At 43.5% G+C, this 26,507-nt stretch overlaps 2 protein-coding genes across 4 annotated transcripts in view; one reads left to right on the top strand and one right to left on the bottom strand.

Annotated features, from left to right (window-relative positions):
• Positions 1-26,322, top strand: part of SNAPC5 (small nuclear RNA activating complex polypeptide 5) — a 40,762-nt gene extending 14,440 nt beyond the window's left edge. Inside the window, exon 4 of the mRNA XM_081155607.1 lies at positions 26,235-26,322. The gene's annotated coding sequence lies outside the window, so the exon portion shown is untranslated. The remainder of the gene's footprint in view (positions 1-26,234) is intronic.
• The window catches only part of MAP2K1 (mitogen-activated protein kinase kinase 1), a 72,006-nt gene that overhangs the window by 9,332 nt on the left and 36,167 nt on the right, over positions 1-26,507 (bottom strand). For all 3 annotated transcript variants that reach the window (XR_014000080.1, XM_081155577.1, XM_081155578.1), the window contains exons 2-6: positions 26,245-26,455; positions 24,803-24,949; positions 16,856-16,933; positions 15,917-15,968; positions 1,344-1,468 (exon numbers count right to left, since the gene is read on the bottom strand). Coding sequence is in view for 2 of the 3 variants with exons in the window: in XM_081155577.1 (XP_081011703.1) it covers positions 1,344-1,468; positions 15,917-15,968; positions 16,856-16,933; positions 24,803-24,949; positions 26,245-26,455 (613 nt within the window). In the remaining variant the exon portion in view is untranslated. The remainder of the gene's footprint in view (positions 1-1,343; positions 1,469-15,916; positions 15,969-16,855; positions 16,934-24,802; positions 24,950-26,244; positions 26,456-26,507) is intronic.

Here is a 26,507-nt window from a genome sequence, read left to right as displayed (position 1 = left end):
GCAACCTTTCAGAGCACGGAACAATGCCCAACCAACTGAGCCACACCAGCCAGGGCCATCATACATTTATTTAGACAACAAATTAACTTCTCCTACAGGATTTTCCCCTAACTCCAACACTGGACTATTTTGGAATTGACCACATAACCACAAAAACCCAAACCACTAAACAAACCCCTGGATCAATAAGTCCCAGGGCCTGTTAATTAATTTTGAATTTGAGAGTTGGCAGTGAGTGACCCAGTTTTTAGACATGCAGGGAATAAGCAATGAGGGGATGGCAAGGAGAGAGAGTAGAAGGGAGTTCTGAAGGACCCATGGGTTTCACGTTTCTTAAGACTATGGAATGGAGTGTGGAGATGCGGGTCAGTGCTGGTTGAGTGATGTCAAGTGACTGGAGTTGTAGTGGAGTAGGGGGCAGGCAAGAAGGAATGAAGATGGGAACGTGAACTTCCACACAGGGAGGCCAGGAGCAGCTGACAAATCCTACCTAAGAAACGAGGGCATGCAGTGCAAAGGGAGGGAGACTGGCAGGAAAGAGATCTAGCTTTCAATCCTGGCTCTGCAAGTTTAAGTGAGCAGATCACTTAACCTCCCTCAATCTAGATTTCCTCATCTCTAACATGGGAACAACCACACAGATCAAATGGGATCACTCAAAGGTGTGAAAGTGCTTGAAAGGGAACACATAAAACACTCTACGTGCAAAGATGCCCTGAGTCTCTGTGCCTGGCCCCCTCCAATCCTGGCCTGCACTCATGTCCACCTCCATAGGGACCTCTCGCTCACTCTAATGCTCCTTTACTCTGCCCCACTCAGCACTCATCCAGTCAAGCTTCCCCCTTTCTAAATCCTCTTAAGGAGCATGCTAGCCACTTCCCACCCATTTACTCAACCAAACATTCACCCACTCACCAACCATTCCCTGAGCACCCACCCTGTGCCAGGCCCTGAGCCAGACTCTAGGGACAACAGAAACACCTACAGGCCTATCCCTGCCCCAAAGAGCTCGCTGTATGGAGGAGGGAAGAGAACAAGCTGCCATGGGCGTGGGCACAGCCTCACACAGAGCCCTGGTGGCAGTGGGACCACTGGAGTTGAAAGCAGGAGGGAAGACCTTTGTGACAAAGCTCAGTACCCCAATTATGCTCCAAGGCCTATGAAAGGCTGAGACCATATCCCCATTAGATTGCAATCTCCTCGGGGACCACAATGCTTCACCACCGATCATTTCTTCCTCCCCTCCCCCATCACCAGGCTCTGGCTCCACAGGAACAGGCACCCACTTAGCAAATATCCCTGACTAGACAAGAAGCTCCAGAAATGGAACCTGTTGCTCATACCGACATGTAGGACCTTGTGCCCACGAAGGAGTTGGCCATGGAGTCAATGAGCTGCCCGCTGACCCCAAAGTCACAGAGCTTGATCTCCCCACGGGAGTTCACCAGGATGTTGGAAGGCTTGACATCTGCAGGGAAAAGAAAATTCAAAAGTAGGGAATTGTCCTGGCTTGTGAGGCTCAGTTGATTGAGCATCATCCTGAGCACAAAGAGGTCACTAGCTCAATTTCCGGTCAGGGCACATGCCCAGGTTGCAGGTTTGTTCCTTGTTGGGGTGCATGCAGGAAGAAACCGATCAATGTTTCTCTCTCACATTGATGTTTTTTTCTTTCTCTCCCCCTCTCCCTTCCTCTCTCTCTAAAATCAATAAAAACTTTTTTTTTTTTTTTTAAATAGGGAATTGACACAGCTAGGTTGGGGAGAAGAGTCAGCATTCTACAGACAGACCAGCCCTGACCATGAGTCTTAGGACATACCCCAACCCCCAACACAGAGCTAGCCCTCAGCTTGCAAACACTTGACACCAAAACTCCCTAATTCCCCCTTGTTCAGAGTTTGAGGAAAGACTGTCAGGAGAGGGAATGACAAGCTGCTGCAGAAGCAGAACAGAAAGCCAGTAAATTTCAACTCTGAGAATCCAGATTTGGCCAGATGACCCAAAGAAGGGAGTCAATTACCATGAATAATCAAGACTTCAAAGTCTGTTGCTTCAACTGCCCCTATTGGCAAAACAAAGTATCTACGGTTGGATCATAAGGGTGGAAGAAAAACACAAATAATAAGACCTGTACGCTTGCTGAGCCTACAGACCAAACACTAAAGGGGAATGGAATGGGGGTGGGATTTCCTGTTCTTGATGTTGGTTACAAGCACAGAGCATGTGGGTCTTATGAATATGTGTGGCAGCAATTAGGAGCTGACATGACTTTCACTAAAATAATTTACCTAACAGCCTACACAGTAGCGTCTACCTGTTAATCAAGGAGAGCTGGAGAACTAGAAAGGCCTGGAAAACTGCTCCTCACTGTGGTCAAGGCAGTGCCCCCAGGACCAGCACCATCCCCCTTCCCTGCACACAGACCTTCCCCGCTTCCCACCCTAGCTGCCATCTCCACTGCTAGTCCACTGGCCCTTCCCTTTGCAGAGAGAGGTAAACTTCCAAATGTTTTCTTCCACCATCTCCTCTGATTCAAACAGCTGACCTATAAAGTGGGCAGACCAAGGCCAAGTATTATTCTCATTTACAGGTGGGAAAACTGAGGCTGGGACTCAGTAAAAGTTCCCAGGCCAGAACTTTGTAGACAGACATCAGCAAACATGAGACCCACTCAAGAACAGGCTACACCCAGGGACAAAGTCATAAACTATGACAGGGAATCTTTGACAGAAGTAATACAGACACTGTATAGAACATCTGAGAATCAGGATAAAAACCAAATCCCCATAATTCCAACCTACCAGAACTGCTATTAACATTTTATTTTTCCCTTTAATACTCTCATATAAATTTATTTATTTTTAAACAGATTCTAACAGCTCTATTTTAGTATCTTTCCAAGAATAAACTGAAAAACTAATCACCCTTTCATAGCCCAGTAAGTCCTTCCCTACCCCACCCCCACCTAGCCCCTCAGCATCTCCAGCTCCGGTGGGGCCATAACCACAGCACCTAGCCAACTCTAGCCCCTCTCCACCTACTATCAGCTCCAAGAAAGGGGAATGCTGGCTGCTGCCTCACCACTGTAATCTGAGTCAGGAAGAGACCTGGCACAGAGCAGGTGCTCCAAAACACTGTGAATCATGGATCTATACTCACAGTGCCCCACAATGCACACAATCCAAGCCATCTGTGCAGTCTTTCTAAGACCCCGCCCTCATAATGTCACAAGATACGAGAACAAAGGATACGAGATCTTTCCAAATCCCTTAGCAACCCTGTGGCTCCTATATATAGACTCAGAATGTAGGCATCAGAAGTGGTCCCAGCATCTGGTTCCCCCTCCTTCATGGTGACGATGAAATGTCTAAGGCCCAAAGGAGTCCAGGGACTTGTCCGAGGTTACACAGCAAAAACTGAGTAAAGCCAGAATCAGAACTCAGACCTTCAATACCTAGACCTGTTTTCTTCCCACCTACCTTGCTGCCACTGAGCACCTAACTACATGCCAGGCACCATGCAGGTACCAGGAAGACAACAGTGAACAAACTGATCAAGTTTCCAGTGTAAAATGAAGCTTAGATTTTAGTGTGAGGAGAGACAGGAACAAACTGACAAACCAATGTGTAACGTCAGGTAGTCTCTCAAATACCATGAAGAAAACAAAAATAACAAAACCTTGAAAAAGCATAGACAGTAGGGGTGGGGTGCTGTTGTGACAGGGCAATGAGGGAAGCCTCGCTGTGGGATGATCCTTGAGCAACAACCTGGATGAGGTGAGGGAGCTGTGTGACTTCCTGGAGAGTTACTTCAAGCACAAGGGTCGAGATTATAAACTTTAGGAGGTCGGGGACTAGCTTTTCTTTTGTTTCTTTTGCAAGCCTAATATTAGGAAAAGCCTAGACTAACACTTTCAACCAAGGAGGTCCTCCTCCCCACAGTACTGTGACCCTTCTCAAACAGAGGACAGACAGATGACTGACCCCTAGAAGTCAGTGTTCGGTATGTGGAAAGTGAGGCTGAGTAATAGGACAGAACTGGAAGAGCTAGGCATGTGACAGTGCTTGCTGGGGCCTGGTGGAGAGCACATAGTTGGCACACCAACATGAGCCTCTCTCCCACTCCCACCAAACGCCACACCCTTCATCCCTGTGCCTAGACCAAGAAGCCCTCAGCTCCCTCACCTTCCAAATGCTCCCATGGCCTATTTAGAAATGGCCTATTAGACCTTGTTTTAAAGCAAAAGAGCGGCAGTAGCTAAAGAGACAAGACACCTGCATTCAAATCCTGGCCCTGCCACCTGTTGTACATGTGGCCTTGAGCAGTCACTTTGCTTCTCCAGTCTGTGGTTTGCTTATCAGAAAGGGGCAATCGTGGCTCTTGCCGCCTCACCAGATGGAGACCAGGGTCAATCTAATGAAATGCAGGCATAGAAAATGCTACAGGAACACAAAGAATGATTCTTTCACAAGTCGTCCTCCAAGACAGGACAGCACCAGCCCCCTTTCCTCCCCCAGGGCCTGGGACTCCTTCCTCTGATGGCTTAGACACTTCTCTCCAGGCTGTAGCTGCTGCTCAGGAGTGACTGCACTGCCTTTGTAGCTGTCCTTGTATCTAATTTCTATTCACATGGCAAGCAAGCCTTCTTTTTTTCAAACTTATGTAACACATTTTCCTCCATCCCTGGCTGTCAGCAACAGCTTCCCCCGCCCTGCCCCAGGGAACAGCACTGCTTGGGAGGCTGCAAAGATCCATGATGGGGGTAGGGTCAGAAAGGAGCAGAGGGAAACCCTGAGGGGCATTTCCCTGCTTGGACCACATCCATCCTGGGAGCCAGAGGCACTGCACATGGCCCCTCCTGGTGACCCAGGAAGCCTGACAAGAAGTTGCTTGGAGACCTGGGCACACTAAATCCCTCAACTCCAGAGCATGTGGCTGGAGCAGCCAGGCTGGAGCAAGCTCCTCTCTGGCAGCCCCAGCCAAGTCGAGCTCTTCTCTGAGGGCACAAAAGAGGTACATGTCAGACAACACCACAGAGAGTGTTCCTTCTAACTATCAGCATCCACATTTGCTTTCTACAATCGCCACACCTCCCTCCTCTATTCCTGCTCTCCAAATCTTCCCCCTCCAGAGGGACAGCCCCTGCACAGAGCCTGCAGTGTCTCCTATCTGCTTTTAGAGTACAGTCCAAGGCCCTTGGCCTGCCTTTCTAAGCCTTCCATTGTCCCTCCTTACCTCTCCGTGTCTCCATGTTCATCTCTTCCCGGCTCAGGCTTGCCTGCCTCTCTGACTGTGCTGTCTTGTACTGGTACCTATGTCTGAGGCATCCTCCGTTACCAACTACGCTACTCACCTCTACTTCTAGGTGCCTAGTTCTTCTGTGTCCCCTTCCCAACGTGGAATACTGCCCTGCTTCTGGAGCCCAGGGTTTAATTGGTTTCCTCCCATATCTTTCCTAGCAGCAACCTTAAACACTGTTCAAATCATAGGCCTGGTCTCTCCCTACTTCCTGAGGCCTTCTCCAGACCTTGGGTTCTCTATCTGACCCTTCAATATCAAGAGGGAAAGGCTAGGAGGAGCCCCAGCACCTGGTGGCTGGGCTGCAGTCTGGAGGAAGCATCCACCACCGTGCCAGGCTCCCAGGCTTACAAGCCTCCCTAGGAAACCCACAAGACGCTGAGGTTTGATAGTGCCATCCTGCTCAGCCTCTGCAACAATGAGGATGGGGAAACACCCCTTCTCAAAAATGAACAAGGAAGTTTTAGGAAAAGCTAAGTGACAAAAATATGTTCTTCTCTGATATTTTCTGCCCCAGAAATAACCAAAGTCCCCTGTTTCCCCCCCCAAGAACACATTATTTTATCTTAATTTCTAAGCATTTTCTACTACTCTACAACAAGGGGTTTGAATTAAATAAGCAGGTCATCTGTTTGTTCTATAAACATTTATAGAATGCCTGCACTGAGCTATGAGTAAAAAGGACACAGTCCCTGTCCCTGTCTCAAGGCCACTGCCACTAGAGACAGAATCAAACAAATAACAAGAACACGTGTGCACGTGTGTGGCAATAAGAGCGAAGAGAGAAATGGTCAGGGCACTGTGGACTCAGCTAGACTAAATTCTTCTAAGCAGCTAGGACCGAGGCCAGCCTGACTGGGTGGTGAGGCCCCATGAGGCAGACAAAGCAGGCAGAGGGTACTATGTTTTGAGTAACCTCATTATGTTTGGTTTAGGCTAATACTACAAGATGAGTTACCTACTGTAGGGGAGGGGGAAGAGGAAAGTGGAAGAAGGTAGAACATGGAGGAATGGAAGGGCAGAGGAGCAGGGGAGGCAACGGGGAACAGAAGAGATGGAGGGAAGAAATGGGGGCCCCGGAGAAGCAAGCTGAGGACACTTGACACCAGACTCTGGCTCATCTGTGACAGCGGCTGAATCCAAAAGTAAGATAATCTTGGATAAGTGAGAGTTAAAGGTTAAAGAAAAAAAGGCAGATGAAATTTTAAAATGGTGACTCTAGGCTTCAAATGACCTCTTCTTAGCAACCCTGGCAGACCCTTAATAACCCTTCTCTGAAGATGAAAAGGCAGAAGGGAAGGCAGCTGACCCTGATGAGTCAAACAGCAGTCTCCACAGAGCCACCTCCAGTTACCCATAGCCTTGAGAGCTAATTAAGCAGCAAAGTTAATTAAAATTCAGAGAAAATCCCAACCTCTTCAATTAGCCGTGACCTGTAACCTCTTTTTCCCATCCCACCTTCCCCAAGAGTATTAAAAAGAGGCTCCAGCTTTCTCCCCTTGCTGCCTTCCCCCAGGCTAAGCAAAATTAATGCAGATGTAAGACTGGGGTGGGAGGATGGGAAGCCAGGAAGCCCAGCAGACCTAGGAAGATGCCACAATAGTTCTGGGTCTATGGCACCTACTATGCCAGGCCTTTTAAATATATTGTCTTCTTTAATTCTCACAACAATGCTGGGAAGTAAGCATTAAGAACCCTTGTGCGGAGATGAGAAACACTGAGGTCCAGAGTCCAGGAGTTACCTGTCAAAATTACAAAGCGAACTAATGGCAGAGGCTACAGTAGAACTCATAGACTCTTGATTGATTATCCAGAGCCTAGATAATCTGGGTACACAACAGATCAAATGGTAAACCATAGTGAGTTATACTCCGAAGTTTCAGAAGTCATTATTAAGTTGTGGGTGAAGGTGGTCAAAAGGTACAAACTTCGTTATAAGTTAAAGAAGTCCTGGGGATATAACACACAGTACAATGACTATAGTTAACAAATACTGTATTGTATATTTGAAAGTTGCTAAGAGAATTCATCTTAAAAGTTCTCATCACAAGAAAAAACCCTGTAACTATGTATGGTGATGGATGTTAACTAAACTTATTGTGGTAATCATTTCACAATATATACATATATCAAATCATTATATTGTACACTTAAAACTAATACAATGTTATGTCAACTGTATCTCAATTTTTTACAAGTTTTGGTTGGAGAAGGGTCACTCATGAAACAAGCTTTATCTGGGAATAGGGTGTGACTTGGGGTAGGCTGAAATCCTTGAAATCTGGTTGTAAAAGAAAATAATTCTCTACTCAGGCTTAGTGAATGTGTGCTTCCTTCTGAGCTCCAGCTCTTTATGCTCCTTGACAAGTCTAACTGCAAGAAACAGAAGGAACTAGAGGTTGTTTCCCACCACCTTCTCATTAACAATTGAGTTCAACAGGGAGCCTTCCAAGCACACATGCCAGGTCCTAACAAGCAGCTCTCTCTATCTCTCTTCACTTTCAATATTTTTGCAAACAAGTCTAGTAACTGCATTAAAATTTTTTTCTTCCCTCCCAAGATTCATTAATTTTGAAATGCTTTCACTCTCTACCTCTGTGCACCCCTCTCTGTAAATTCACTACTCATTTCCGAGAGGATGTTACAAGAGTCAGGATCTGGTTTTCATTAGCACACACCACTCTAAGAAATGTTCTAAATTTTTAAAATAGGATATAACAAAAGCCAGAGCAAAACAAACAGGGGTTACACTAGAGAGAGAGTCAGAGAGACAGAGAGAAAGAGGAAAAGGAAAGAGGGGCAGTAAAGGAAAATGCTTATCGGTCCTTGATTCCCTGATCTCATTTCTTTTTTTCTTTTTTTTAAATATATCTTTATTGATTTCAGAGAGAGGAAAGGAGAGGGAAAGAGAGAGATAGAAGCATCAATGATGAGAAAGTCATTGATTGAGCCCGCAACCCGGGCATGTGCCCTGACCGGGAATTGAATCCCAATCGCCTGGATCCTAGGTCGACGCTCAACCACTGAGCCACGCCCAGCCGGGCCCCTGATCTCATTTCTAATAACCCCTGATATTTGGCAAAGCAGCCCCATTTTACAGATATGGAAATTAAGGCTCAAGTGAAGTTCCTTGTCAAAGATCATAAAATAACCTTTCCACTAAAATAACGTGCCTTAAAGTAGTGTATTTCCCCTCCAGACTATCTAAGCTACTTCAGAAGACACACAGACACCTAATCTATCACAAAATCTATCACAAAGCCATTCAACCCCAGTGGGCAGGAATACAGTGTTGGCTAACTTGGATACTCATCATCTGCTATTCAAGAAACGAAAATTAGCTAAAGACCTGTTTTGACCTGCTGAAGGATTACCTATTTGGCTCAGCAGGAGGAGAGGGAAAATAAAAGCAATGTAAAAGAAAAGGTAGAGACAGGCTGGACAACTGTTCATTTTTAAATGGAGTGGGAGAAAATTCCTAGTAACATCACTGTATTTATGGCAACCCAAGCTCCACCAAAATAAGGCATACCATTTGTGTCTAGGTCACAGCTCAGCATGATTCGTAAAAGAAGTCTGGAAAGGAGTCAAGAGGCTACTCACCAGTTGTTCATAGCTCAGATTGGGATAAGCCCCTAAAGAAAAGCACTAGAAGAGTATGTTTTCCAATTTAAGGACAAATGTGTAGTGTACTGAGAAAATCCTCTCCCCACCACACACACTCCTTTGGAAGAAGTGCTCCTTCCTCAATCTAGCCAATGCTTCAGGTGGAAACTGACCACCTCCTCCATGATGCTCCCCTAAAAGGACCTGAGGAAGCACTCTGCCTCCTCCAACTTCCCATCTGCCTTGCTTGAGGAGCTAAAGACAAACTCATCTGGAGCTGTAATCATAGTTGTGTGTATAACAGATGAGATAATTCTAGAGTGAACGTGACTCTCATTTCTAACCAAGAGACCAGCTTACTAGATGCCAACTACTAATTAGCCACTGTTTCTCTCCATCTGTAAGGTGGGGAAGTCTAGACAGAGTCCAAAGGAATTGGTCTCCCTGTAGATGTACTGCCGCCTTGAGGCTGTCACCACGTGGCTGGGGGATGAGACAGGTGGGAAAGGAAAAAGAGGTGCAGCCAGGACCACCTCCTGGACACCATAGACCAACTTATGGATCAAGACACAGAATCTACACACACACACACACACACACACACACACACACACACACACACACAGGGACTGTACTCAGGAGAGAACCCTGTGTGCAGCCTCAGAGGCAACCCTGAGTGTCTGCGCAGGGAAGCCTAGCAACATACCAGGAAAAGCCTGGCAGGCAGGAAAGTGCCTTGCAAAGGTTGCAGAAACTCATTACATGTGAGACTGATACCAACAAACAGCCTGTAAAACAATAACAAAACAATGCCCTAGCCGGTATGCTCAGTGGTTAGAGTGTCAGCCTGCAGACTGAAGGGCTGCAGGTTCGATTCTGGTCAAGGGCATGTACCTCGGTTGCAAGATCGATCCCTGGCCCCGGTCAGGGTGCATACAGGTGGCAACCAATGGATGTGTCTCTCTCACGTCCATGTTTCCCTCCCTTGCACTCTCTCTAAAAAAAAAAAAAAAAATCAATGGAAAAAATATCCTCAGTTGAGGATTAACAAAAAATAAATAAAAATAACAAAATAAAAAATCTCAGGCCACTGAGTATCTTGCTACCAGTGCTTATAGTAAGTCTGACTGAAGTGGGAGGGTGGACTTCAGAGGCTGAAATCCTGTCTGCGGCTGAGGACCCAGTTCCTCTGGAGGCTGCTGCTGGAATACCCATGAGGTACTTTAGAGACGCCCATCTGTCCCCAGAAACTTATAGGGTCCAAAAAACGTACAGCAAGTCTCCAAAGAAACTTTAAATTTCATTCTGACCCAAGAGACCCCTGTTTTTATAAAAAACTTTATCCTGAGCAATAAGGAACTCTTTTGGAGCGGGCTTCAAGCAGGATGGCCCCAAGGTACAAACTACTCTAGCTCTGAAGAACCATCTAGCTTGCTCCAATTACAAAAATCTAGGCTAGCTTTCTAATTATATGGCAGGCTTGGGCTGCTAATTCAATACTGGACATAAAGATCAGGCAGGTTACACTGTTTCATCTGATAGAAGGGAAAGAAAAACAAGGTGAGGCATAATTGAACACTGTTGTTGGCCATTTACTGATCATCAGCAAGCAACTCCAAGGCAGAAATAGCTTATGGACAAAGCTGTATGAACTCTGTGCTGATATAAATCATGTAATGCTTCTTCAGGGTCTTGATCAAAATAAAACCTTGGTAATTAGAGTGGGCTAAGAAGAGCGGCAGGCTAACAATGCAAATCACTGTTTTAAATGGCAGGAAACAGCTGTATCCTAGTACCCCCTCCCAACACACACAGTTTAACTCAGAATCTAACCACCTGGGGGTCGGCTCTGGATGAAGTGAACCTACTACCTCCTGTCACAGTAAAAGGAAAGACTACACAGAAACTTTTGTAGCTAATTCTTTTCAGAGCTCCAGGGTCAGGGGAAAAAACGCTTTCCTACCTATGTCATCCATCATGTTTTCATCAAAAACTAAAGCTGATAAACTTAAAGCTGAGTTTTGTGATTAAATTCTAAAGTTTCCTTAGGGGATTCTTCTTTCCCTTAACTCAGTGGTCTGGAAGCTTTTTCTGTAAATGACTAGAGAGCAAATATTTTAGGCTTTGAGGGCCGCACAGTCTCTTTCACAAATTTTCTCATTATAGCACGAAAGCAGCCATAGGCAACACTTTTACAAATAAACATGCCTGTGTTCCAATAAAACTTAATTTATGAACACCAAAATGTGAATTTCACACAATTTATCACATGTCACAAAATTCTGAAAAACACTTCCTAGCTTGCAGGCCATACAAAAATGTGCAGTGGGCTACATTTGACCTGCAGGAAGCCAGTTTGCCCACCCCTGCCTTAAAGGCTCAATTATTGTTTTGATTTGTTAGCAGTTTTTTGTCTTTCTAACCCAATGCTTAATAGTACTTATAGTGGAAAACTTTTTTTCTAATTTCCTTGCTTTCAGCATCCATCCTTCCTCCCCATCTTCTGGCAGTCCTCTTTTTCATTTGGGATATGCCCCTCCCTCAACAGCAAGTGTTTCTGTTAGGATGTCAATTGGGCCCCATCTATCTGGCCACTGAGGTGGGTTTATAACCTAGGATGGCCAGCCAAGCTACTCTAGTCCCCTAGACACAATGACTGGTCCATGAATGGGTGGGCACTTCAATCAGAACCAATCAGTGGTCAAGCACTGATCTGGATGCTGGGGATAGTAGCGGAGCTCTTTCTCTAAGTTCCCCTCGAGCATAAAGACATTTGAATGGTAGGAAAGCTAGCATGTGCACACCCAAGATGGTATACCTCACTAGGATCAAGGCACACTCACCTAGTTGAAAAACGATACAACACTACCTAAATGGTACCTGAAAACAGTTGTCTTCCCTCCTAAATACCACTATTTACTTCCTCTCACTTACAAAATAATTCATAAGTACAGATGTGCCTAGTTTGTATCACTGACATATTCCTAAAAAGAAATGTCTGAATCACATTGTGATTTGTTTGCCTTTGTGAAGATTCTATGAAAACTTGTATTTGAAAGATCCTGTGGTGAATGTTTCAAAAAAGCAAAGAATTAGCCCTGGAGCAACTTGTGTTATAAGTTATTTTAGTTCTACTTAGAGCAGGGTACACTGAGAAATCACTTTCAAACAGCAGGAGTCTGAAGAGCTGAGCAGCCAGGCCAGCAGGCGCACATGCTGCTCATTGGGGCAGAAGCCCTTCTAGTGACTTCTCCTTTTTGGCTGGGCAAGTAGTGAACTCTCCACCAAAGACATCTATCCCCAGACCTATCTGGCTCACAAAGCAGCTCTTAATGTCAAAGAGCAATAACTGGTAAAGCCAGAAAAGAAATTCCTATGAAAGTGGGGGCGGCATCAGGCTGAAGGGAAAGCAAAGTGGTTATTCCAGGAATGAGCTGAAACCTTCCTCTCTCTGGAATGGAAATAAAGCTAGAGCTTTTTGTCAAAACCACAGAGAAGGCACAGGGTAGAAAAACACACACAACTAGATTAATGAGTGTGTTAAGAGCAGAACACATGGGTTCTTGGACAAGTTTCACTGTTGATTCTTGTGTGTTCCAACAAAACTCAATCACACAAACACCCATAACAACTCTCTAAAAGAAGCTATTTTCTACAATTAAGTTAGGGACTGGGGATACAAAGATGAATCAGACATATTTCCTGATTTAAAGAAACTCAAAGACTAGTGAGAAAGACCTATAAACTCTGTGAGCTTTGGTTTCCATAAGTGTAAAATGGGAAAAATATACCTGTTTCACAAAGTTGTTGTGAACAACAAATGAGATAAGTAGCATGGAGCATATAATATGGCACTTGGTACATAACAGGTCCTCAATAAATAATGATCATTATTTATTACAACAAGAAAGAAATGGAAACTGCCAAAGGAATACAGAGGCAGCATATTCTGGGATGGGGATGGTTCAGGGGAAAGCTTCTTAGAAGACGAGATGTCTGAACTAAGTGATAATATTACTATTAGCTAAAATGTATTAAAGACTTATGAGGAAGACTAATTCTCACAACTATATGAAATAAGTATGTAATTTGCAATTATTGCTCTTTGGCATGAATTATCCTCATTTTACAGATGAATAAATAACAATGAGTTTATACGCCCTTTTATAAAAATTTATGAGTCAGGATTTGAACTTTAACTGGCTGATTCCCCAATCTCAGTGCTGTATTTAAAGTATGAGCAGCCCTGGCTGCTGCAGCTCTGTTGGTTGGGCATAATCCCATGCACTGAAAGGTTGCTGGTTCAATACCAGGTCATGGCACATGCCCAGGCTGCGGGCTCCATCCCCAGTAAGGGGTGTGCAAGAGGCAGCTGATCGATGTTTTGCTCTCACATTGATGTTTCTCTCTCGCTCTCACTCTCTCTCTCTAAAAATCACATATTTTATTTTAAATATATCTTTAATGATTTCAGAGAGAGGAAGGGAGAGGGAATGAGAGAGATAGAAACATCAATGATGGGACAGTCATTGATTGGCTGCCTCCTGCATGCCCCCAACTGGGGATCGAGCCCGCAACCCGGGCATGTGCCCTGATCAGGAAACAAACCATGATCTCCTGAATCCTAGGCCGACACTCAGCCTCTGAGCCATTACCAGCCAGGCTAAAAATCAATTTTTTAAAAAATCTTTAAAAAAAAAAGTATAAACAGACTAAATCCTGCAAAGGTATGAGTATGAGGGAGTAGGGTGGGGATGTGGAGTACTCCCTGGAAAGGCAGTAGTAGGAGCAAAGGTGAGGCACACACAAAGGTACAGCTCATAAAAGGAATTTCATCTCACTGGGTCTCGGTTTCCTCACAAATTACATAAAGGAATAAGGAAGGCAATTGGCATCTGTTAGGCCCTTCTATATGCAAAACACGTTTCCAGTTGCTTCCTTTTGTAATATTAATCCTCACAGCAACCTAGGAGTGGACGTGAGGATTCCATTTTACAGACTATGTAATGGCTTTACTTCACCAAATCCCTCTAACACTGACCTCATGGGTCCCTCTCAGTGAGACTACATATGTCAGTTGCTGCCCTAGAACACAGGTCCATGCTCAAGAAATGTTCAGTTCTCCTCTCCTTTCAGCTACTCCTATTTCCTAGAATACACTAAAATATTCTAACATGGAACTCATATCTTAATCACAGATTAAGGGCCAAAAACTGCTGGAAAACTGCTTTCCCCTGAAGCCATAACACCTCCTCCTGATCCTTTGTTAACGGTGAGCAGAAGGGGACAAAGTGTTGGCGTCCGGTCAGAGAGCAGGCAGCTTTCTATGTCTCTGCACTTTAAGTGTGTAATTTAAAGCATTTTGAAAAAATGTAGATATCTGTGAACCCATCACCAAAATCAACATTTACTATTTTGATTACTCCAGAAAGTTCCCTCATGTCCCTGTAAGTTAATACCCAAACTACAGCCCCTACCCCACAGACCCTCAGGCAATCACTGATTTACTTTAGGCTACTGTGGATTAATTGTCTGTTCCAGAATTTCATGTAATCAGATTCATACAATATGTACTTTTTTGTGTGAGGCCTCTTTCACTTAGCATGTTATTGAGACTCATCCATGTTGTGTTTATCAACAGTGTTCACTTTTATTGTTGAGTTGCTTTCTGTTGTTTGAATATATCAAAATTTGCTTACCCACTCACGTGGTGCCAAACATTTTGTTTCTAGTTCAGGGCTATTAGGAATAAAGATGCTATGAACATCTGTGCACAAACCTTTGTGTGAACAAATGTCTCCATTTCTTTAGGTCAATACTGAAAAGTGGGGTGGAAATGTATGGTTTAATTTTTAAAGAAACTACCAAACTGTTTTCGAAAGTGGTTGTCCTTTTCTCTGGCTACTTTTAAGAATCTCTCTTTATCACTGGTTTTCAGCAACTTTTTTTTTTTTTTTTTCTTTTGGTTTTTTAATAGCTTTATTGGTATATAATTTTTATACAATAAATCCACATACTTAAAGTGTTTCATTTGATGAAAATATATGACCATCACCACAATCAAGATTATAAACATATCACCCCAAAAAGTTTCTTCATGCTCCTTTGTAATTCTTCCCTCCTTCCCCTTTCCCTCATTCCCTATGCAACTGATTTGCATTGTCACTACCGATTAGTTTGCAATTTCTAGAATTATACAAATGGAATCACATAGTATGTGCTTTCTGTCTCTTTCACTCAGCATCATTCTTTTAAGATTCATCCATGTTGTTTCATGCATCAATGATTTATTCTTTTTTATTGCTAAGTAGTATCCTGTTTATGGATATAACACAATTCGTTTATCCATTCAACTGTTGATGGACATTTGGGTTGTTTCTAGTTTTTGACTATTACAAATAAAATTACTATGAACATTCACGTATAAGTACCTGACTGGACATATGCTTTCATTTCTTCAGGGTAAACTCTGAGAATGAGATGGCTGAATGCATAGTAGGTACATGCTTAACATTTATGAAATTGCTATTTTCCAACATAACTGTACCATTTTACATTCCTACCAGCAGCATCTGAGTTCCAGTTGCTCTACATCCTCAATAACATATAGTCATCTGTGTCTTTAGAACCTGGGTGTTTTGTAATGTAATTAAAACCACAATCTCACTGCAGTCAAACTCATATCTGATTGGTTAGTCACAGCTTTGGGACTATGCACAATCTAGCGGAGCAGGCAGTTAGTGACACTGGGGGCTGGGTAACTGAGTTCTAGAAGAGCCTCTAGGATAAGCTTGCTGCCCTCTATGCCTATTATAGCTTCAGGTAATCGGTATATCACAGACCAAGAAGAGAGTGGAACTTTCTGTTCCAACCATCAACCTAAATAGCCAAAGATTTGTAATAAAAGTTAAAAATACTATTAAATGGCTTTTACACTAAAACATAAAAGAGGATGCAACAACTTTCAGATTTCAGCTAAAACTTAAAAGATAACAACTAGCAAGTAATTTCTTACCTCTATGCATAATCTTGTGCTTCTCCCTCAGATATGTCAGGCCTTTTATTACCTAAAGGAAAGAGAACATAAAAAGAGAATGGAAATAGTGTGTTTAGAAAATAATGTCTCTATTTTAAAATGATCTAGAAAATATTTTATCTAACATCACGAATTTGCTTTCTTCTCTTATTTTTTATTCTTTCATTTTGTCTTTTAACCTGCCTTATATCAAGAAACCATCTTTTGGCGCTCTCTCCCGGGAGCCTTTCCCTTTCCCTCCCTCCCCATCGCCCCAGGCGCATTACCATTACCTTCCTCACTCCCAAGCTCCAAGGGCCCTTCCTTTACCTCTACAACTTGTTTCCTAAGCCCATTTCTTCTACAAATGACTTCTTCTACCTCTGTGATTTCCCAAATAAATGTTCTCTTATAGTATGGGGGGAAAAAAGAAAGAAACCATCTTTTTACATAGCATATAGAGTATTATTTTTAAGTAAAATTGATTATTACAAGTTTAAACTACATTAAAAAACACTTCACACCCTGGTCAGTATTACCCAGTGGTTAGAGCATTGATCCAAGCACCGAGGGCTTGTAGTATCGGTCCCCTGGCCCTGGTTAGGACGGGTGCGGGAAGCAACCAATCAGTGTCTCTCTCTCATATCAATGTTTCTCTCTCTCTCTCCCTCCCTCCCTCTCCTCCTCCTCCTCCTTCCCTGCCTTTCACTCTCTCTAAAAATCAATAGAAAAAAATATCCTCAGGTTAGGATTAACAAAATATAATAACAATAAAAATAAAAATAGGCTTTCTGATGTCACAAATGGGAATTCTTTTGGATACTCTATCATACTTTTCAAGACACAGATTTTAATATAGAGAAAGCCATTTTTCTAGTTTTAATGAGAGAGAGAAAGAGAGAGAACGAACTTAGAAGAGAAACTTCACAATATACTCACAGCAATGCTAACTTTTCCTAAAATTTGTTCAGGAATTCTTCCAGCTTTCTTCAGGACTTGATCCAAGGAACCCCCATCCTAAGAATAAGAATACCAGCCTATTTAGTGACAATGTTTCCACCTATTCTTTCAAATGTTAAACTTCATGAAAAAAGTGAATCTCACACATGGCAAATCCTCCTGGAAGGGCACCCTTTGGTTTATTCCAGATATCAAATAGTATATGAATGCAAAATATTGTGGGGGGTATCAAATAACTAGTAACTCAAATCCTATGATAATCATTAAGCAAATGACAAATTCAGTGGTCAACAAAGGGCTTGATTTGCACTATACTGACAGTATAGTATACTGATTAGGAGTGCAGGCTCTAGAGGCAAACTATCTAAGTCTGAATCCCAACTCTGCTGCTTACTATTTAGGGGACTTTGACCAAGTTACCCAACTCATAAATTGGGGATGATAATAATTATAAGGCTATTATAATAATCATAGGGCTATTTTAAGTATTAAATAAGCTAATACAAAGGAAGCATGAAGAACAATGTCTAACACATAGTAAGTGCTCAATCAATGTTAGCCATTTTATCACCATCATTTAAGTCACAACGTGCATTTGGTATTATCTTAACAAATCATAATAAAATTTTTTTAAATGTCATAGAAAGCAATAAATTCATTCCAAAAATCCTACCAAGTGCCATGGACCACATCAGGTTCTACGGCAGATAAAGATATGAAAAAGACCAATAGGAAAACTATACATCCCTTAATAAAATATAAAAAACCAAATATATGTAAAAGTGTTGTAGATGTGCAAAAGAAGGGAGAATTCTGACTTCACTTAGAAGAATGGCATTTGAGCTGAAATCTTACTCAAAGAATAAATGTGGTTTCTATACCTGGAATAGGAGAGGAGCAAGGGAAGAAAAGAACAGAGTATTTCATTAAGATCAAAAGCACAGAAGCATTAAATTGCATAGTACTCCTAGAATGACATGTGGTTCATTTCACTGTGGGTCACAAAGAAATGCAGTGATGGATCAGGCTAGAAATGGCCGGCTGTGGCCAGATCACAGAGCCCCACTAAGGAACCAAGATTTGACTTTATGGAGACAGAAGGATAGGAATCCCACCAGGATGTTTTAAGAAGGAAACAACAGCATCTGAGAGAAAGAGACAGGGAGATCAGCAAGGAATAGATCATGGGAAGATGACATGAGCTGGACTAAGGACAAAGGTGGCAGAAATGGAGAGTATAAGAGAGGATACAAGTACAGTGTGAAGCCAGTCCCTGCAAGGCTCACACTCCAAGCAGGACCTTTCTATTTATGGATTCTACATTTTAACCTGAGATCCTGAAGAATGCTTCACTCAGGGAATGCTGATGTGTCGAGACAGAAATAGGTTTGTGCCCCTATGGCTTCAGGTGTAGCCAATAATCAACCATGATTTAAAATTACCCTGAGGTTGAGATTATTCCTGCAAACTCAGAATTATTTTCTAAAGTATCCTGTCTACACAGAGCAGTTACCGTCATCACCTATCATTTATTAATCACCTCTGTGTAAGCCTCAGGGATATGTAAGGAACTAGGGATGAAAAAAAGTATAAAGACAGAAAAAACGACGATACTCTGCTTGGGGAGCCAGGACATATTCATAAAGAGGCAAAGCACCTTAAATCCTCCTCTGAAACAAGGCAAGGAACAAATAGTTGAATGAAAAGAACAGACATTGCTACAGGTGTTCAGAGGAGGAAGTGATTCCTGAACAAAGAGGCTAAGGGAAGGACTCACAACAGAAGTGACATGGAAGCTGAGCTCTGGAGGTGATCACAGCCAAAGAGACGTTCCCTCCAAAATCGTCCAGCCTCTACAATGCAGCCACGGACTGTGAGGTCACAGAACAATGCATAACATGATAAACTAAAGAAGTAAAAAAGTGTGTGTATACTCACACAAAACCAGAACATCAAAAATGTTATAAATGGTTACTTACAATCAAGGTAGTAAGATTATCAGGGATTTGTGTTGCATGATAGTTTCTTCTTTTGTGCTTTTATATTGTTTACAAATTTTCTACAATGAATAAATACTTTGCCTTTTTAAAGTAGTGAACTCATTTATGAAAGTGGAAAACTAAATCCATAAATCAATTGAACACCCATTTGGTGCAAAAGCACTGTTCGGTAGCTACAACACTGCTTTCTTCCTAAAGGAAGTAAGAAAGTAATACTCATTCAGGGACAAAGACCTCAGAAAATGTTACCTAAAACTGCTAAAAATAGATTATCAACTTAAAAATTCTACACTTTAAAAAGGACAGTTTGGAACAATCCCTTTCTGTCACGTCAACTCTGGATCACGGATGCTGATGAAAAAAGTAGTACAGGTGTGGATTCTCAAAAGCATACTAACACCCCTGAATACATTTGACTTCAAATCATAACCAATTCCCTAGCACAACTATCTAATTAATGGTGGGTCAGCTAAGTCCACCAAAGAGCACGGTAGAAGACTGTAAAATTCAACCTAAAAATCAAACGTACAGAATCTGCACACAGATACAAGAGTGGACTTACGAATCTAGAACCAAACAGAATTCTCCTATAAACACTTATTTTCCAAGAGCCCTTGGAAGAGCCCCTACTCAGGCTGAGGTTTGAGTCATCCTGTAAGCCTGGCTGCCTTCATAATGCCACAGGCTCCTGGTGGCCAAATCAGGACAACACAATAGCCCAGATAACCACTCCCAAGTCAGCTGGCACCTCACAATTTCCTTTACTGGACGGGAAGAGGAACTCCAATGCAGAAAGTGTCCCAGACATTTCTATTTTGCTTCCAACTGAATGTGGTTTCAGACCCTTCATTTGAATGGCTCTGCCTAATTCTTAGGGAGGACTTAAGGTAACAAAACATCTCTGTCAAAATCTAATTGGAATGAAGTAGAACCTGTGGTGCTCAGGTTCCACAGCCTAGGACTGAGGGCAGCTCAGCTAACTGTCTTGGTTTACACTTTCCCTGGGAGTTGTGGTAAATATTTCTAATAAAAAGAAAGAAACCTTGGCTCTCTTCTCTTTCACCCCCTTCTGAGGTATAAGCAGAGTTACAGTATGAACAGTGGAATTAGCAAGACTTAAGAAGCATGAACCAAAGTCAGGATTACCCAGAGTTGCCTGCAACTCACCTCACAACCTTTTAATTCTACTTTACTGTTGCCAAGGACTTGCCTTCACTGACTAAAGCTACTGAAACTGTGCTTATTTTTAGAAGCCGATTATTAACCAACTCAATGGTGCTTTTGTGAAGGTTTTCTATAGGAGAGATAAATGATTTATGGGGGGAGGGGGCTCAAAAGCTTTTACTCTTGCATGAGAACCATCAACCCTGAGTCCCCAGTCCTCTGGTTTCCCAGCTACCAGCAGAGCAGAAATCTACTTCCCCAAAGACAAGCGCATTCCTGTTCTAATCAGGGAGCACTCATTTATCCCTTGGGACTCAAAATTCAGAGTGGGCAGTGCGCACACAGCTTATTTCTAGGAAAGGCAGACCCTGGCCAAGGGCCTTAGAAGAATGAAGTTATTCCAGAATGAGGAAGCCTCAGAGCAGGTCAATTTAAGATAAATTTAAAAGATTGTCGAGGAGAAACAAGATGGCGGCGTAGGTAACAGCTGTACCTGCCATCTCCCGCAACCACATCAAAATTACAACTAAAATACAGAACAACCATAACTCAGAACCTCCTGAAATCTAGCTGAACAGAAGCCCTACAACCAGGGAAATGAAGAAGCATCGAGACCGGTAGGAGGAACAGAGACATGGGTGGATCGGGGCTGAATCCTGGAGATGAGACGAGGCCGCGGGCCCACACCTCCTGCCGCGGTTTCAACCTGGGAGGGACATCTTGGCAATGGAGGTTTCCCGGAGGAGTAAGGGGTTCCAGCCCCACATCGGGCCCCCACCCCAGGGCTCCAGGGCCAGGAAGAGAGGTCCCCACAACTTCGGGCTGTAAAAACCAGGAGGGACTGTCACTGGGGGACACGGAGGCTGCAGGAGCCCCAGGCTTTCCTCTTAAAGGGCTCTTACACGGACTCAGACATGCACCCTCTGAGCTCCAGCACTGGGCGGACACTTGAAAGGAACATGGGACATTTGGGGAGGAACTAACTTGCCTGAAATTGGGGCAGGAGGTGGAGGGGCAGCTTTCTCCCAGGCAGAAGAGCTGGCAGAGGCCATTGCTCCTTTGGCGAGCCCTCCCCCTACAAAGCGAGCAGGCAGGCACCATACTTGAATCTCCAACACCTGACTCACACCTTTGACCCCCTCCCCCGTGATTCCCAGAAGCCCCGCCCCTCCCTACCTGCAAGCTCATCCGAGCCATTTCCAGTGGCTTTTCTGTGCAAGTGGCCTCTCAAGCCTCATGCTTAGGACTTTCCTAAAACCTCTCAAACAAGCAGCAGCTGAGCTCAGCATGCCCCATATGTCTTGATAAGTGGCCCCAGGCCTGACACTAGTGGCAGCCTGCATTGGTTCACAGCTTGGCCTCTTCTGGACACCTCCAAGCCCAGCACAAGTAGCAGCCATCTACGGTTTGCTGTGTAGCTCATACTGGGTGGCCCTGGGCAAGGCACTGGCACAGGCTGACTTTGCACCTCCCGGGAGCCTCACAGAGAGTGCACCCGGTGGTCAGGCTCACCACGCTGGATTACAAACCTACCACATCCACAAGTGAAACACTCAAGGTCCACACTTGGTGAACATCAAAGCTCCACTGAAGTAAATCCTGCTCCATAGGGGTATCTCCAGCACAGCAGCTCTTTGGCTTAGTTGCAGCTGGTCCTTACAGCCGATTGGCCTGGGGTCAATTCCTCCCAGTGACAACAACAGCAACCAAGGCTCAACTACAACAGGACAGTGCACACAGCCCACATAGGGGAGCACCTAGAAGGCCCAGCTCAGGTGATTAGGGAGGCTGCGCCACTGGACCCTACAGGACACCTACTACACAAAGCCACTCTACCAATTCCAGGAGACATAGCAGCTCTACCTAATACATAAAAACAAACACCTGGAAGCAGCCAAAATGTAGAGGCAAAGAAACATGTCACAAAGGAAAGAACAGGAGAAATCTCCAGAAAAGGAACTAAATGAAATAGATCCAAGCAAGCTAACAGATACAGAGTTCAGAATTTTGGTTATAAGGATGCTCAAGAATATTAGTAAGCCTATTACGAAAACAAGTGAGATCATCGATGACCTAATAAAATACCTATCAGAAATGAAGGCTACACAAACTGAAATGAAGAATAATTTACAGGGAATCAACAGTAGAGTAGAGGACACTCAGAATCAAATCAGCAATTTGGAACATGAGGAAACAAAAAACACCCAACCAGAAGAACAAAAAGAAAAAAGAATCCAGAAATATGAGATAGTATAAGGAGTCTCTGGGACAACTTCAAGTGGCCCAATGTTTGTATTATTGGGATGCCAGAAGGAGAAGAAAGAGAGCAAGAAATTGAAAGCCTATTTGAAAAAATAATTACAGAAAACTTCCCCTACCTGGGGAAAGAAATAGACTTACAAGTCCAGAAAGCACAGAGGGTCCCAAACAAGAGGAACCTAAAGAGGCCCACAGCAAGACACATCATAATTAAAATGCCAAAGGTTAAAGACAAAGAGAGAATCTTAAAAGCAGCAAGAGAAAAGCAGTTAGTTACCTACAAGGGAGCTCCCATATGACTGTTAGCTGATTTCTCAACAGAAACCTTGCAGGCCAGAAGGGAGTGGCAAGAAATATTCAAAGTGATGAAAAGCAAGAACCTACAACCAAGACTACTCTACCCAACAAAGCTATCATTTAGAACAGATGGTCAAATAAAGAGCTTGTCAGACAAGGGAAAGCTAAAGGAGTTCATCACCACCAGACCAGTACGATGTGAAATGTTAAAGGGTCTTCTTTAAGAGAAGAAGCTAATGAACAAAAGAATCTGACAAACTAAATGGATCCAGAGACATTGACGCATGCAACAGATGATCATATTTCAGAGGGAAGAGGGAAGGGGGGTGGAGGGTGGGAAGAGATTAACCAAAGAAGTTATATGCATATATGCATAACCCATGGACATGGACAATGATGGGGTGAAGGCCTGGGGAAGGGGTGGGAGCGAGGTGGAGGAGGTCAATTGGGGGGGGATGGGACACCTGTAGTGCTTTCAACAATAAAGATAAATTTAAAATAATAATTAAAAATAAATAAAAGAAAAAGATTGTCCTCCACATGGCAAGAAGCCATGTAAAGCTAATACAAGAGGTTCTGGCAAGGTCTAAATAAATGAATAGGTCACTGCCTATCAATGTTTGGGCCTAATCCTAACCTCTGAAGCAAGTACCCTGAAGTTCAACCATGCTCACACTCCAGAAAGAGCCTTCTGTTTTCCCTATTAAAACAGGAGAATTCTGGGTGGCAGTCTTGGAGGAAAGAATCTCTGGTGGATCAGAAGACAGCAGGCATGAAATGAGACACCTGGTGCTCAAAAGCCCTCACATCTGCACTGACAATCCTTACTTGAGAAGGCCCTAACCATTCAGCTCTAGGGGGCAGAGATGCTACTCTCAATGTCTCCATCTCTCAGCAGCTGACATGGCACCTTGCACATAAATAGTCACTATAAATAAGTGTAACTAATGTAAATCTTGACAGGCTACAAGTGCCAAAAACCATAAAAACACAGGATGTTAGCATGGGGTAATAACAATGACTATTTTACAGATGAGGAAACTGAAAATCAAAACGATAAAGAAACTTGCCCAAGGTCATGATGAGACACTGACAACCAGTAAGCAAATAATTACTGAGCACCTGCTGTGTGCTAGGACTATTCTGGGCTTTGGAGGCACAGTGGCAAACAAAACAAAGTGCCTAATTGGATTTTTGTGGAGAAAGAAGATGTGAATAAATATCTCAGATTCCAAAGTCTCCTGTGCCAGGCTGCCTAATTTGGACAGAAGAAAATAGCAACCATGAAGCCAGCCTCTCTCTCTTTGAAGTTCTAGGCATCAAGAAGGAAAGAAAGCCCCAATCACTATCCAGTAGATTCATCAAAGCACAGGCACTGAGGTCAGGCTGCATCAGTTTAAATTCTACCAATACCACTTACTAGCTGCATGACCTTGAGTAAATTATTCCACTTCTCTGAGCTTGTTTCCTCATTTGTAAAATGGGGATAACATACCCACACAATAAGATTGTTGTGAAAATGAAATAAAATATTAATTTGCTTAGGGTAGCGCTTGATATAGTATACACCCAATAAATATTAGTTTATCATAATCAGTATTGCTAGCATTATTACTGTTACTGTTATTATTACTGTTAGTCACTGGAAAGAGAAAACAGGAACTCCAGACTGCTAATGGTAAGAAAGACTGGCAGCTCACAAACATGATAAGAAACATAAATGCCCTCTCACATGCTCTATTGTGTATCAGGTAGGATTACTTCTCTACACACCCAAAGAACACCTTCAGGCTGTCCTTAAAGTGAATTATAAACTCTCTGAGAGTAGAGACTATCTCACTCATCTTTATAACCTCAGAACCATATATCTAGCACATAGCATTGCATATAATAAATGGATTTGAACTACATTAACCAGATTTTACCCACATCAAAATCTTGGGGTCAAGAAAACTGGGAGATGTGCACTAGGCACACACACAAGGGATAACTGGTTGCTGCCACCTCTCCTTGAAGAGAGGCAGGGATCTAGGCAGGAAGCCTTCATCTTTTGGGTATTCTAAGTTCTATAGTCAGGTACCCCAGATGCCCAAGACAGTATGGGGATCCAGGAAGAAGCAGGAGGAAGCTGGTGACCTTTCAGACTAAATATTAGACAAGAGCCACCCAACTCCCAGGCTCCACAGGCCAACAGGTGGCTACATACCATGTGTTCCATGCAGATGCTGATCTCGCCATCGCTGTAGAATGCACCATAGAAGCCCACGATGTATGGGGAGTTACACTCATGTAGAACCTGCAGCTCCCTTATGATCTGGTTCCGGATCGCAGGTTTGATCTCCAGGTGAATTAGCTAAGGAAAGAAAGGTCGGATGAAGAGAGGCTTTAAAAATATATAAACGAATGGATGGATGGAACTTTCTTAAATGCTTAAGCTCTTAAAGGTAGGATAAGAGGGAACAGACAAGTTTTAACAAACAAGTTTCTGCCCAACCAAAGCACTGACTACCAACACACCAAGGCAGGTGTAAGCACTTAAGGACCTGTAACTAGGGGAGGGCCAGCTGTGCCTCTGCTCCTAGGAGCCAAGTCTGAGGAATAAGGACTCACCCCTCCCAGGAACAAAGCTGAACACCAGGTTTCCCCCAAAAGGACCTGTGAAGCTGAGAGATGAAGGGAAAGTGGCCTTGAGAACTTGGTTGATACTCAAGCTTTATAGGAGTAGAAAGAAATGAGGAACTGAGTATGTTGACCGAAGCTGCCCAAGAGATTTCTCTTTGACCTCAGGAGCCTCATGTGGTTGAAATTTAGTCAGATCCTCAGATACCACCATATATCCCCCTAATCTGTCCCTTGTTTCAGCCAGGGAGAAAAGTGATAGATACATGAAATGGTTTCTGAATAAGGCTGAACTTGTAAAAAGAGCCACAGGCAAGGAGTACCAGAGGACATGGAAGCAGTGGTTATCAGTGTGGGCCACAGCAGCTAGTGCAAGCTAGACAAGAGGTGGGCCTTCAAGATGCAGACTCTGAAATGATGAAAGGAATAGCACAAGCAAAAACATATGGACAGGAATAAACATGTGCTTTTTAAAAACATGGAAGAGTCAAACTTCACCGGAGCAGGAGACTGTGTTCAGAAAGAGGACCCAGGGTAGGCAGGAAGGAAAGTCCAGCTCAAAGACTGCATGGCATACGGTGGGGAGCTGAGATGTTATACTGAAGGGAAATGAGGGGAACCACTGGCAGGGCTGGAGCAGGGGGAAACAACTTGAAGTGAGAGTTTTGTGCATCACTGGGGCTGGGTAAATGAAAGCAGCTTCTCCTGTACTTGATAAAGAACAAACATGCACCCTAGCATTCTTTCCAGAACACACAGAAAGCTAACAAAGGGTCACTTGCTATTATTTTCCAGTCTGGGGATGGGATAAATACACTAACACATCATTAATGTGTTTATCTATAATCTGATAGATAACATGAGTTTGAAATTCAAACAGCACCAAAGGTACTAAGTGAAAAGTCAGTTTTCCTTCCACCCTTGCCCTAGGCCCCCAGGTCCCCAGGTCTTCTAAGAGATAAACCATTTACCTGTTTTCCAAGCAAACTTGATTCAGTCTTTTTTTTTTTTTTTTTAAGGCACCCTCACCTTTCTGGCCATAACCAGGCCGGACGGCTTGTGGGAGACCTTGAACACCACACCACCATTTCCAGCACCCAGCTCACTGATCTTCTCAAAGTCATCATCCTTCAGTTCCCCCACCTTCTGCTTCTGGGTAAGAAAGGCCTCAAGGCGCTTCCGCTGTTGCTCATCCAGCTCCAGTTCTTCCAGTTTCTTCTGCAAAGCCTCCAGGTTGGTCCTGTCCCAAAAGGGGGAGCACAGGTCAATATTGTCACCAGAGAAGTCCACCC

The sequence above is a fragment of the Miniopterus schreibersii genome (assembly GCF_964146895.1).
Source record: "Miniopterus schreibersii genome assembly, chromosome: 1".
NCBI classification, from domain to species: domain Eukaryota; kingdom Metazoa; phylum Chordata; class Mammalia; order Chiroptera; family Miniopteridae; genus Miniopterus; species Miniopterus schreibersii.
This window is presented reverse-complemented; position numbering and strand designations above follow the sequence as displayed.